A 13,719-nucleotide genomic window follows, 5' to 3' on the forward strand; every position below is an offset into this window, starting at 1 on the left:
TTACCTTTTTTTCTTTTTCTCCTTTTCTTATCTTTCGAGGCGCCATGGAGTAAAAGTTAGGGTGGCTTTGTGTATCTCGGATTGCTCTGCATTTTAGCAAGAGGTCGTTGAGGGACGATATAAATAACGGACCACGAGTTATGGAAACGACAAGTCTTGACGAGTCTCTCTTTTTTTTTCCTCCTATGGGTCTGTCGACAAGGGCAAGGGACGATGGCTGCACACCTGACCCTTATCTACTGCTGATGGTAGTACTACTGTCTCAGGCTCGTTTGGATCGGACATGGTTGGCAAAGAAGGAGGAGGACAAATTGGAACGACTTTGCATTTACAAGTAGGGTAGTCTAATCAATATGTGCTTTTCCCAACAGACGCAGACTTTCTCGCCTTCCTCAATCTTAGATCTGCATTGGAATATGGAAGGCAAGGAAGTTGAAGATGTATACGACAGGTAGATTAATATACGAATAGTAGAGTAACAATACCTAACAATCGCCGGTACAGCTACGAGGAGTCAGCCGTACGGAGTAATTACAGAGTCCAATAAAGAATGACAAGAGCGTCGGGTGTGCTGATGATGTTCATGTTGCTGTAATATTATCGTAAGGGAATAATTCCTATATCGGGGGGGGGGGGGGAGAGGATTGGCACTTAACCCCCGCTATTCCCCAGTTCTGTCACTTGGGTGTGATGTGGACTCCGGCGTGCAAGGTCAGCACGGCAGCAGCAGCAGCAGCAGCAGACTCTCAACAACGCGGGCGGCCACGTCCAACCACGCCCACTACTATCACCGCTAGTACCTGTACGAGTAGTTCTGACCTTTCTTCTTTTTCTTTTTTCGGGAAGCGCGACTTTCCAAAACCTTGCGCCACACGCACACACACACACAAGTTGAGATTTCTTCCTCTTCCCCTTCCTCTGTCTCAGCGCCCGGCAAGCACAAACGGACCGAGTGGCAGCAATCTTTGTGTGCGCGCACGCGAGAAAAGCATTTGCTTTTCCCTGACACGGCAGGCGCGGCGTTGTGTGGATATTGATCAGGTCCAGCGGAGGTTGAAGCTTCGGAACTCGGAGCTCTCTTTCTCTCCCTGTGTGTGACCTCTTGAACGAACGAACAAACAAACGGACGGACGGACGGACGGACGGACGATTCAGAAAGAAGAGAGAAAAGCAAGTCATGAGGTGGTGAAGCATTCTTGGAGGTTTACAACTACGACGGTCGCCATAATGTCCGTCATACTATGTACAGGTTCGTTTACGCGCGGTGGGGAGGTGGCGAGAGTTGACATGGAGAGAAGAGAGAGGGATGAATTGCTGACTTGTGTGTGTGTGTATGTGCGTGTGATCAGCGGGATATGATCATACAATCAGGTACGCTTCGATCGACGGGGGTCTCGGATGGAGAAGAAGGGGGATGAGGAAGGCAGGCAGGTGGAAAGGGTCGGAAGAGGATTGCTGACTTGCCCGCCTACCTGACAGATTCTGGGAAGCCCTCTCGGGCATCTGCTCCCGGACGATCCAGCACCCCGACTCGCAGGTGAACCGGCTCTGCATCTCGCCGGACAAGAGGTTCCTGGCGGCGGCGGGCCACCACACGGTCAAGCTCTACGACATCAAGTCGACGAACCCGAACCCGCTCCTGACGTTTGAGGCGCACACGGGCAACATCACGGGTGTGGCCTTCCACTGCGAGGGCAAATGGATGGTGACGAGCTCGGAGGACGGGACGGTCAAGATCTGGGAGACGCGATCCGGGTCGATACAGAGGAGCTACAACCACGGGAGCCCGGTCAACGACGTCGTCATCCACCCTAATCAGGGGGAGATTATCAGCTGCGACAGGGCGGGGAGCGTGCGCATCTGGGACCTCGCGGAGAACAACTGCTCGCATGAGCTCATCCCGGAGGAGGACGTGGCCGTGTCGAGTGTGACCGTTGCTAGTGATGGGTCGCTTCTGTGCGCTGCCAACAACTCGGTATCTCTCCCTCCCTCTCTCTCTCTCTCTATCTTGTTTTTCATACACACACACACACACACACACACACAAACCTTTTTTTTTTTTTTTTTTTGGATAGGTAGCTAACGTACAGGTGTTTGGGAAAGGGCAACGTCTTTGTATGGCACCTGATCCAATCCTACGATCGAACCCAACTCCTGCCCGTCACCCACTTCAGCGCCCACAAGGAGTACATCACCCGGATACTCCTCAGCCCGGACGTCAAGAAGCTGGCGACGTGTAGCGCCGACCACACGGCCAAGATATGGGAGGTGAAAGATGCGGAGCCCCGGGCCGAGCCTGAGCCGAAGCCATTTCCCCTCGAAGCCACGCTGACGGGACACCAGAGATGGGTCTGGGACTGCGCCTTTAGCGCCGACTCGGCCTACCTCGTCACGGCTTGCTCGGATCACTACGCCAGGCTGTGGGAGGTGAGCAGCCAGCAGATTATTAGGCAGTACAATGGACATCATAGGGGGGCTGTCTGTGTCGCTCTGAACGATTACTCCGAGGCACGTTAGTGGTAGGTTTCTCCGGCAGAGTTCAGGTAACAGACAGTCAGAATCAAAAGGACAGAGGGTTTTTTTTTTCTGGTTTTTTTTTTCTACTCTTTTTTTTTCCTCTTCTTTTCTTCTTTTTTTCTTCTTTTGCTGTCTGCTTTCTGCTCTCTGCTTTTTTGCTTTCTCGGCATGATGGGGCTTGGCGACTCTTTTCCTAGATGCGGTTTCTTTTTTTTTTTCTTTCTTTTTTTTTGGAGGTGATTGTCAATAGGCGTTTGCTTCGTGTTAGGGCTACTATCAAAGTATAATGGCATTTTACTTGATATGTCTGGACATGTATCGTGTGTCGTGATGCTCTGTGTACGAGTATTAGTAATGATGCTGTATACTGTGAGTAGATGCGTACCGACAGTAAAAGTCACATGACCTGTACAGTCCTGCCAGGAACCATCTCCACCTGAGCTGCCAGTGGACAACCAAGCCTTTTTTTTTCGGCGGGGGGGTAAGAATTGATTTGATTTGAATCAGGTATCACGTACCAGGCAAGAGAGAGAGAGAGTATTGAGTGGGAGACGGGAAAGTTGTAACCATTGATGATGTGACGTATGAGAAGGAAGCAGACGTACACAATCGTCGTCGTCGTCGCCGTCGTAGTATAGTGAGTGACAATGTAGTGTACAAGAACTGATACGATTACCGCTGACCCGTCCTACAATACAGATTACAGATTACTCCATCTCTCTCTCTCTCTCTATCTCTCTATCTCTCACTCACTCACTCTCTCACCTTGGGGCTTGTAGGCTTGCACAAGACAACCAATGCGACGGCGCGGCGATGATGCAATAGCCGCTCCGTCCCGTATCCTCATCCGCTCCATGTTCCCCCTTCGGCTTGACCTGCGTATGGCCGACATCGCCGCAGAGGTTCCCCCCACCCTCAAATCAGGCAAATACCATTACCAAGGCTGCGTCGATGGGGTCCTTCCCTTCAGGTTCCCGCTTAAAAACGGATACCTTGTATTATTCGTCTATCGCCAGATGCCAGTATTATGGTTGAAACTTTGCGGTGATGACCACTGCTACTACTACTATTATTATGGTTGTTGTTATTATTATTATTTTTGTCATCATTATTATCATCATGATTATTACTACTTTCCCCCTTGGACCCTCTTTCCCATCTCCGCTTCTCCTGGGATTTTGAGGTTGGATTTCTAAGCTTTCCGTCGTCTTCCCCCACCTTTTTCCTGTATTTGACTCCTCCTCTGATGGGCATAGATGCGACATTTATGATAGGAGGTGTGATGTTACAGAGGAGGGGATAAAACTGGGAGAGAGAGAGAGAGAGAGAGAGAGAGTTGAAGATGAAGGAGATATTGCTGGTAGGAAGTAATTCCTAATGTCATTGAATAAAGACGACAGCGAGAATAAACTCTCCTCCCCCACTCACTCAGAACGATACAACCATTCAAGATGATACACCAAACTCCCCCGCGGAAGTCGGATAGGATGGTGATTCTCAGCCAAGTGTGGAGTTGGTAGACAAAAAAAAAAAAATTCAAAGAATCACCGTCAAAATGTCTGTAACGCTAAACCTTTTTTCTTTCTTTTTCCTCTTCCTCTTCTTCTTTTTCCTCCTTTCCCCCAACCCACTCTCTCCAGTCCCTCTTACTCTGTAATAGAGATCCCATGATTTACTGACTACTATTATTCCTTCTTCTCTCTACCTCATCACGCCACCCTCCACACCCACCTGCTTCCCTCCGCCACCTCTTTCCGGCCATCGGACCCTCTCTGGCCCAAGTTGGTCGCAGAATTGCAACTTCGCATCACAAGAAAAGTAATTAACCACCACCACCACCACCACCACCAAGAAAAATTACTCCGGTCGACCTTTCCTCTCGTATCTCTCTAAATCTGGAATCCTCTCTTCCGATCCTGATCAGGCCTAGTATTCGGTTCGGGGGGAGGGTACGCCGCGCGCAACTCGCAGAAGTAGAAAGGGAAGAGGCGCGGACGCTCGAGAGATAGAGCCATGGGTCTTTTGTATGTTTCTCTCTCTCTCTCTCTCTCTCTCTTCTCCTTCTCCCCCTCCCACATCCTTCTTCCCTTGCCTCTTGTCTTTCTGCTCGGTATCGAATATCTGACTTGTCTGATCAATCAGGGCGCTCGGGACGGCGCTGGACTGGCCTGATGCCAAGACAAAGGCTCACCAGGTGAGGACGTGGGGTATCAAGGTTGGTTCCACCCTTTCTGACGGAGATGCGATCCAACTTCATACCAAGAGACACACGCCGGAGAATCGAACCTCGAACCTCTCTCTCTATACGCGCGAAAACACACATGAAGACACATGAAGACAGGAAAAGGGGATGGAGAAGAGATGCTGACGAGAGACGCAATAGCAACTCTTGGAGATATGGAACAAGGCCAAGGGCAAGGAGCGTGATGCGATGCTATGGGGAGATGAGGTCAGTCCATCGATTTTTATTTGATTTTTTTCTTGCTTCATGGTTTTTTTTTTCTTTTTTTTTTTCACGAGATACATATATATATATATATATGTGTATACCCCAGCCGTCATGCACAAGGAGCATGAAATAGCTGACCGTGCTTGTCCATCAGGTCGAGTACTTGGTCGTCACATATGCCAAGGATGAGCCCAAGGTTCTCCTCTCGCTGAGACAGGCCGAGATACTCGATGCCCTGGCTTCAAACCACGATCTTGCCGAGAAGGGAGGATGCACATCTGACAAGAATGACTCCAATCTCAAGCAGAAACAGTAAGGTCTCCCGCCCCCCCCCCCCTCCCCCCCTTTCTCTTTTCCTTTCTCTTTTCCTTGTTCTTCTCCTTCTTCTCCTTCTTCTCCTTCTTCTCCTTCTTCTCCTTCTTCTCCTTCTCCTTCTTCTTCTTCTTCTTCTCTCTTACATCTTAGAGAGGCTAACGTGGTGGTACACAACCTCACCAGATCCAAACCTCTCCCCGTATTCCACCCCGAGTTCGGACGCTTCATGCTGGAAGCCACGCCCGGCAAGCCCTGGGGCATCGGCTTCAAGGAGCTCCTAGACGTGGAGCCCGATATGAAGCTCCGTCGCAAGATCGCCAAGGAGCACATGCTCCCAACCGAGTACCCCATCACCCTGACAACCTTCCCCCGCCTGGGCACGCCGGGAGAGTACACGGTGCCCTACTACCCGCCCTCGGGGCCCCGGCTCCGCTCGCAGTTCGTCCCCGACGAGATCGCCAACCCGCACATCCGCTTCCCCACCCTGGCCGCCAACATCCGCGCCCGCCGCGGCCGCAAGGTCCAGGTCAACGTGCCCGTCTTCCACGACGTGAACACGCCGACCCCTTGGAGGGACCCCACCGTCAGACGCGACCTGCACAACTGGCCCGAGGACGAGGACGTGCGCTCCGGAGGCGCGGCGCCCGACGACCACATCCACATGGACGCCATGGCCTTTGGCATGGGCAGCTGCTGCCTCCAGATCACCTTCCAGGCCAAGAACATCACCGAGGGGAGAGAGATGTACGACCAGCTCAGCCCCCTGGGCCCCATCATGCTGGCCCTCACGGCTGCCACACCCATCTACAAGGGGTTCCTGGCCAACACGGACGTGCGGTGGAATCAGATCAGCCGATCCGTCGACTGCAGGACACCCGAGGAGCTGGGAGAAGAGGTAAGTCAAGAAGACGAGACTCTGTCCTCCCTCCCATGATTTCTTTTTTTTTTCTGTGTGCGTGTGTGTATACGATCTGACACGGACATTTCCAGCCATTGAAGAATAACCGGTGGCGCATCCCCAAGTCTCGATACGCCTCCAACTCGACATATATATCGACGGACCCTCGTCTGCGAAAGGAGTACCTGGACCCCGACCTGGTGATTGACGAGGACATCAAGCGGCAGCTGCAGGACGGCGGCATGGACGACCTGCTGGCGACGCACTTTGCGCACCTCTTCATCCGGGACCCCATCGTCGTCTTCGAGGAGGACCTGCAGGAGCTGGACCTGAGCAAGACGGACCACTTTGAGAACATACAGTCGACCAACTGGCAGCACATGCGGTTCAAGCCCCCCCCGGCGGACAACAACATCGGGTGGCGCGTCGAGTTCCGGTCGATGGAGATACAGATGACCGATTTCGAGAACGCGGCCTTTAGCGTCTTCATGGTCCTGGTCACGCGGGCCATCCTCTCGTTCGGCCTCAACCTGTACGTGCCCATCAAGGTGGTGGACGAGAACATGGAGCGGGCTCACGGGCGGGATGCCGTGCTCAACACCAAGTTCTACTTCCGCAAGAATCCCTTCCCGGCGCGGCCTTCCAGAGCCAGCACGGTGGTGCACAGTGCCAACGCCAACGCCGGCGCCAACGGAGACGGAGACGGCGGCTCGTCGCGTCCGGGTTCCGCCATGCCCAGCCGCCCGCCCTCGCCGGGACCGGTGGAGGACGAGTACGAGGAGATGACGGTCAACGAGATCATCAACGGGCCGTCTCCGTCCTCGTCGTCGAGCTTCCCCGGCCTGATACCGATCGTGGAGAGCTACCTGGACAGCGTCAACGTCGACGTCGAGACCCGCTGCCAGCTGGCCACCTACCTCGACCTGATCGGCAGGCGGGCGAGCGGCGAGCTCGACACGGCGGCCCGCTGGATCCGCAACTACGTCGCCGCGCACCCGGCCTACAGGGGCGACAGCGTCGTCGACGACGAGCTCACGCACGACCTCGTCGGCGCCGTCGTCGCCGTGGGAGAGCGGGAGAGCGCCGGGAGGGACTTCTCGGGCCTGGAAGTGCCCGGCCTGGCTAGGCTGCTGGGCAAGTTCAGGGGCGGCTGCTCCTCCTCCCCCGAGAAGAATGGGAACGGTCCCGTCCCTGCCACCGTCACTGTACCTGTTCCGGCCGTAGTCGATACGGGTATCAAGGCTGCTGCTGTCGATGACGGTGGCAATGGAAACGGTGAGGCTCACCCGTCGACCACTCTGAAGCGTAAGAGCGATTGGATCGGTGACGGAAGTGGTGCTACCAAGGTGTCAAAGTGAAGGAAGGGTTTGGACTGGTGATGTCTACATTCATTGGAAATTGAAGGCATATACTTTTTTTTTTTTTTAAAAAAAAAAAAGGTAAATTTGATGTCTTACCACTTGGCTTTTTTTTCATGTTTTAGTTTTCTGTATGCTGAGCGTATTTTTTTTTCTGATAAAAAAAACAAATATCTATACAGAGTATACCAAGACAAAAGGAAAAAAAAGCTCGGGATGCTATACCGGGTAGGTAGTCGTCATATATTTGTTCATTTACAGTGTGACGGCATTGATCGATCGGGAACGGGTAAACCGACTACTCTTCTTCTTTTTTTTAACCATATATATATATATTATATATATAAAAGAAGAACCATGTTTGTGATGAATTATGACAACGAAGAAGAGGATGGTATCATACGGTGCTAACAAGGTAGATGCGAATACGAGGTTTCAGAAAATGTTCCACGGAGAATGTGACGAAGACGGGGAGGGATAATGATGCATACGAGTGACGAGATTACAAGTACAGATATTGCCGATTTTTTTTTTTTAATTTTTAATTTCTTTCGTCTTCTTTCCCTCGTCTCTATTCGCTTGTGCCGTTGGGCTTTTACCGTTCCTTGGGCTTGCCCGATCGACGGTTACCGCTGGTTCCCTCCCAGCTGTACGGTACACTTGACTTGCATGGGAATTATGAAATAAAGTTTTTTTTCTTTTCTTTTATAAAAAAAAAAAGAAGTATTTAGTATAAAGTATGAACACTTGTAGTTCTTGCTAGTACTTGTCGGTATTATGTGCTCGCACCGTTGACTTTGTACTTTCCTTCTTTTCCCAGCGTGTGGCATAGTTGCATTACCGTTACGACAAGGACATGGGTAGTTCAGAAAGATGGAGAAAGATGGGGGGGGGTGTGGGGGGTGTGGGGGGGGGATGGTTATCTCTCTCTACAAGTACGAGTTTGAGTATGATGACATGTAATACTCTGTCGTACTTGTATTCGGTTGGATTTTCAATTGCCGAATGCGAGATGAAAATGAACGAAATCTCTTTTTCTTTTTCCCCCCCTTTTGAGAAGGGAGGACAACAACACGAAAAAAAAAAAAAGTTCCACAGATTTGAAGATGAGAGGAATCGATCAAGACCCAGATACTAAAAAGTAAAAAGTAAAGTCAAATAGAACAAGAGAGAAAAGCAACGTTTCTGCATCTGGGCGAGTCTCTTCATGGTTCCAGCAGCATGATAGATTCCATGTGTTATCATTACTCGTTGAGGCGGGGGGGGGGGGGCTCTCGACAAGATGCGAGAAAGAGTCGACACAAGAGAAAACAAGAACTAGACTACCCGCGGCACACATTTCAATGTTATATATATACACATTACACGTCGGCGGTCTTTCTTCTCTCTCTTCTTTCTGTGCCGTGAAGGTAAGTAAAAGGGGAGAGGGGAGGCGATCGGCAGGCGAGAGGAGGATCTGATGGCGGTAGCAAGCAGCAGTACCATTTCATAATCTGTACTTGTATGGCTACTTGCTGTACGAGCACGAGCCGTTGATCCGAAGCAGAGTCATGACTTGTACCGTTACTTGCATCGTCACAGGATGGATCCGTCAGCTTCACCGGGTTGGACGGTGACGGAGAGAGAGAGAGAGAGAGGGAGAGAAAGAGGGAAGACTAGGGCAGTGCACATGGGTAGGTCAGAACAGAAGTTGTATCGGTGAATAGGCAACCAGGCAATCGACCAAAGTCTTCTTAGTCCATCCATGCATCCCTCTCACGCTACTACGGAGTGATGATACTCGCCAATAAGCACCGCTGCTACTACTACTACCCAGTCCTGCTCCTGCTGCTACTTATGATTTACCAAGTATTAATATACGAGTAATATATCCAAGATCGAGAATCGAGACGTACAAGCAAGCACGGACGCATCCATCGGTCCTCCGAGGGGTGGTTGGTCTCATACAAGTGCTATGTAAGGTAGTATATATATATGTATATATATATAAAGTGTATCGAATATGAATTACTACATTATACAGATCAGAGTCATATTACTTGTATTACTTGCATCGCAACTTGGTCGCAACATTACTAGTGTCTTATTACTCTCCAGCATCCTAGAGATAGACAAAATACCCCAACTTTTTCTTCTTCTTCTTTTTTTTTTTGATCCCAAGATGTTCAAGCCTGAAGCAACAATAATGTCCTTCTCATCTCATCTCACACCCGGGTCTTTGGGAGTTTTGCCCGGCCACGACTCACCGGGACTATCTGTACCACACTATTGATATAACACCCCATACCCCATACACTATATAATAAATGCAATACAGCCCCAGCCCCGTCACTGTTTTTTTTTCTATGAAAAAGAAAATCATAGAAAAGAATAAAAGTGTTTCGTATTTGCTATCAGACGATGAAAAAGCAAACACGGCAAAAAGATGGCTGTTGTCTGACATGGACTTCGCGGTAGACGCACACAATCAATATACGATACATCTACGTACGATACGATACATACACCCACCTACACACACACACACACACACACACACGTCATGCACGACATCTACCAACTTCTCATGCACAGAATAATATAGTATAATAATGAGGCGCGGAGCCGGAAAAGACAACCAGACGCCGATAATGCTGTAATAAACCCTCGAGGAAAAAAATAACAGAAACAGACGACGGCAAGACATGTAACAGACGAGGAACAGAGATGGCAAGAGAATAAGATATCCAAAAGCCCTTGAAAAAAAAAAAAGCAAGAAAAAGATGAGAGGGGTGAAAAGAAGAAAAAAAGAAAGAAAACTGGTTCTCCCCAAAAAGAGAAATGAAAAGCAGAATGACAAAATATGTACAGGAAACGCCCATCACCATTTTTCTTCACATCTCTAACTCCCCCGATATTTCAGTCAGTACCAGAGTTTGTTGCTGAGAAGAGAGAGAGGGAGGAGAGAATCGAACCTCTCATCTCCATCTGTTCTTCACGTAAAATGAGTCGACCATCAACTTGTTCCTCTTTTTTTATGGACAAAGAAAACGTAGCGGAAAGGACGTCGTGTCCGTCGAGATAGGTCGAGACCATGGCGTCGACAAGAGCAGGCGCGATGCAAGCCAGGAGGCAGAAGCGCGAGCCTACACCCTATCATCGGGCTTGGGTCGGATATTTCTCTTGCGCTCCAGCTTAGCGTAGTGGAGGCCGCAGGCGTTGCATAGGGTCCTGGCTCCGTCGGGGCCTCGTCGCCATTCGGGGGTGTCGACTCGGTTGCAGCTGTGGCATCTTCCGGGAGGAGCGGCACGCTGTCAATAACATACGTCAGCATGGATGAGGTAGAGCCGAGGAAGAGAGGGGAAGAGGAAGAGGAAGAACTCACGCCACGTCTCTTCTTGGGATCCGGGCAGGAAGGCTTGCCGACCTCGTACATGGTCATGTCCTGCTCTTCGTAGGGCAGCTTCATGGGCGGTTGCTCGCGGGCGCGCTCGTTGCGGATAGACTGCTGCACCACCTCCTTGACGCGCTCCAGGGCGGTGCGGATCATGTCCGAGTTGGAGAGCATGTCGTTGACCTCCTGCTCGGTGGGGAGCCGTTCCGGGATCGGGTGGGCACCGTGCTGCTCCTGGGCTAAGCGGGCGTAGGCCTCGGCAAAGGTGAAGAGGGTGTGCGACGACTGAGCGAGCTGCGAGGGTTCAATGTCAGTACTGCTGCTGCTTCTCTCCACGTCTGCAACAGGGGGCCGAGAGGGAGGAGTGCGTACCCGTCCGAGAGATTCACCATAGTTCCATGGAGTCGTGTAGACCGAGTGCTCGTAGGGCGGTCTAGGCGCGGCCCTCTCGGCCTCCTCTGGGTGGCTCACCGAGGATCGCTGCTCGTAGGGAGAAGCGTAGCTGTGCGGAGGCCCACCGTGCCTGGGCGAGGCGGGGTACTGCGGGAGGGGCATCTGGCCGTGAGGCAGGGACGCCGTGTGGTACGGGGTGGGCGCCTGCGGTGCAGAGGTGGGCGGGGGAGGAGGGTGCTGGTGCTGCTGCTGCTGCGGGTGCGGGTGCGGGTGCGGGTGCTGCTGCTGCGGCGGCGGCGGCGGATAGGGAGAGGGGCCGCCGTTCACCGGGCGGTGATCCCTCTGCGGCTCGCCGGCGTAGGGGTGCGGCGGGTATTCCGACTTGACCGATGGGCTCGACCGCCTGTCGGCGACGGCCGGCAGGCTGTGGCGACCATTGAACGAGGATCTCGGCGAGTCGGTAAACGAGGGGAGGTGCTCCCGTTGAGGAGGGGGAGCGGGAGGGAAGGATGGAGGCGGGTGAGAGCTTTGGGGAGAAGGGTGCTGCGGCTGCTTGTCGGCCTCGGCGTAGGACCGTAGCGAGGTGGGAAAGGGTGAGGAGTAGTTGCTGGGAGGCTGGATGGCCGGGGGGGGAGGCGGCGGCGGCGGCGGGTTGGCGTACTGGGTCGACTTGGTGTTGGAGATGACCTCGGAGATGGAGGGGAGGGACTGGCGCTTGGACGGGTCACTCTCCTCGGACAGAGGCCGTCGCGGATCGACCGACGAGATCATGCTTGTGGGCGGCGGATAGCCTGACGGACCCGACGGGTATGGGTTTGCTGGCGAAGGGTAGCCAGAGGAAGGGTGCAGAAGAGTCGCCGTAGCCATGCTAGGATGACTGAGCTGTGGTCTCCTGGCTATCGGTTCGTGGTCGGATGGGCGTGGGTGGTGATGGTGATGGAGAGGAGGGGGGGGGAGTCTGTCGTGGATGTTGGCAGAAGGACCGCTGATGCCATGTCAGTCACTGGTAAGGAGAGCGGGGGGGGAGGGAGGCGGACAAGGGCCATGTAATAAATATATGTTGTAAGGGGGATGGCAGATGGAGCGATGACGGATGGCAGGATGTAATAAAATGGGAATAATATGGGATGTGACGATGGGGGCATTTGAGAGAAGAGAAAGAGAGAGAGAGAGAGAGGAGTGCAGTGTGGGTCTGGGTCCGTCCGCCGTTAGAAAGCAGCAGAAATGTGAGATTCTCACCTTTGCCTAGCTCCAGGATCCGCCGTTTCCATAGCGCGTCTGGAGAGGGCGAAAGAGATCCGATGTATTTCAGGGCCGGGGACACATTGGAATCGTGTAATGTCCCGCGGCCAAGAAGCAGAGTCGAGTCAGGGTCCTCAATGGGGTTGTACCGAGAACTGCAGCGCTGGTGTTGGCCGGCTGTTTTTCCTTCTTCTCCTTCTTATCTGATGGGGGGGGGGACAGGTGTGTGTATCTGTCGTCGTCGTAGTCGTGGGTATACCGGGGGAGAGGGGAACCAAGGGCGCAGAACAATAAAAAGCGACGCACTCGCGATAAACAGATGCGTCGAGATCGAACAGCTGACGGGTACGCTATCAAGGGGGGGGGAGGGGGGCACGTCGAAAGCCTAGAAGCTCCGGGGGCGGCAGGTAAGAATAACAGGAAAGAGAGGTTGGAGGGAGAGAGAGAAAGAGTAGGAGGTATGTTGGAAGGAAGAAGGGGAGATGGGCAGAAAATATGGTAGAACCACACACGCGAACACACGACCAAAGCTAACGGACCAACGACAGAGAAAGAGAAGGAAGGAAGGGGAAGAAGAGGAAGATAGAGAAAGGGGAAAAAAAAGAAAAAAAAAGAAAAAAAAAAAAGAGGAAGACACGAGGAGTGGGAGAGATGTTATTAGAAAGGGTGTGTGTGGGCAACCACAAGGAGCATGGGATGGACAAGGGCCCGTGGAGGAGGAGAAAGGAAAGAAACGGTGCGAGCCGCCAGAACGGAAAGGTTTGGCACCAGCGGGCTGGCTAGACTGGTTCTTTGGGGGCCCTTTTCCCTCCTCTCTTTTTTTTTCTCTCTTTCTTTTTCTTCTCTTCGGGGTGGAGTGAGGGAGAGCAGAAGGAAGAGAGGGGTGGCCGGGGGGGGTGGGCCAAGATAGATGAGCGAGTGAGAGAGAGAGAGAGAGAGGGAAAGAGAGAGAGTGAGAGATGGTAGAATTTACGACGTAGTTTGGTCCCGCTCCATAAGTGGGATCCACGGTAAGGCACTCCCATGCCACACGCGGCGGAGAGCGTCCAAGTGTGGTGGTCCCTTTTTTAGTCTGGAGGTGTGCTGGTATCTTTTATTTTCTTCTCCTCACGCCACGGCTCACGCGCAGAATACACACCCCCCTCCCCCCCCCCCCCCCCCCCCCTCCCCCCCC

The 13,719-nt window shown here is 52.5% G+C and overlaps 4 protein-coding genes across 4 annotated transcripts; 2 read left to right on the forward strand and 2 right to left on the reverse strand.

Annotated features, from left to right (window-relative positions):
- Positions 1–1,480: 1,480 nt before the first annotated feature.
- On the forward strand, positions 1,481–2,517 carry GMORB2_6966 (target of rapamycin complex subunit LST8; the record flags this gene model as incomplete). Its single annotated transcript, XM_035468931.1, has 2 exons — positions 1,481–1,956; positions 2,091–2,517. Coding segments are annotated over 2 exons (903 nt in total), but the record flags the coding sequence as incomplete, so codon positions are not given.
- Positions 2,518–4,660: 2,143 nt separating this feature from the next.
- GMORB2_6967 (glutamate--cysteine ligase catalytic subunit) lies at positions 4,661–7,537 on the forward strand (the record flags this gene model as incomplete). The annotated part of the gene is made up of 5 exons (XM_035468932.1): positions 4,661–4,732; positions 4,901–4,966; positions 5,121–5,278; positions 5,465–6,176; positions 6,272–7,537. Coding segments are annotated over 5 exons (2,274 nt in total), but the record flags the coding sequence as incomplete, so codon positions are not given.
- Positions 7,538–10,662: 3,125 nt separating this feature from the next.
- On the reverse strand, positions 10,663–12,574 carry GMORB2_6968 (ZnF GATA; the record flags this gene model as incomplete). The annotated part of the gene is made up of 3 exons (XM_035468933.1): positions 10,663–10,827; positions 10,902–12,288; positions 12,543–12,574. The coding sequence occupies 3 exons, from the start codon at positions 12,572–12,574 to the stop codon at positions 10,663–10,665; spliced, it is 1,584 nt and encodes a 527-aa protein (XP_035321313.1).
- Positions 12,575–12,611: 37 nt separating this feature from the next.
- Positions 12,612–13,570, reverse strand: GMORB2_6969 (uncharacterized protein; the record flags this gene model as incomplete). The annotated part of the gene is made up of 2 exons (XM_035468934.1): positions 12,612–12,700; positions 13,519–13,570. 2 exons carry the CDS (start codon positions 13,568–13,570, stop codon positions 12,612–12,614), a joined length of 141 nt encoding a protein of 46 aa, XP_035321314.1.
- Between the last annotated feature and the right edge of the window lie 149 nt (positions 13,571–13,719).

The sequence above is a fragment of the Geosmithia morbida genome, assembly GCF_012550715.1.
Source record: "Geosmithia morbida isolate 1262 chromosome Unknown scaffold_7, whole genome shotgun sequence".
Taxonomy (NCBI): Eukaryota; Fungi; Ascomycota; class Sordariomycetes; order Hypocreales; family Bionectriaceae; genus Geosmithia; species Geosmithia morbida.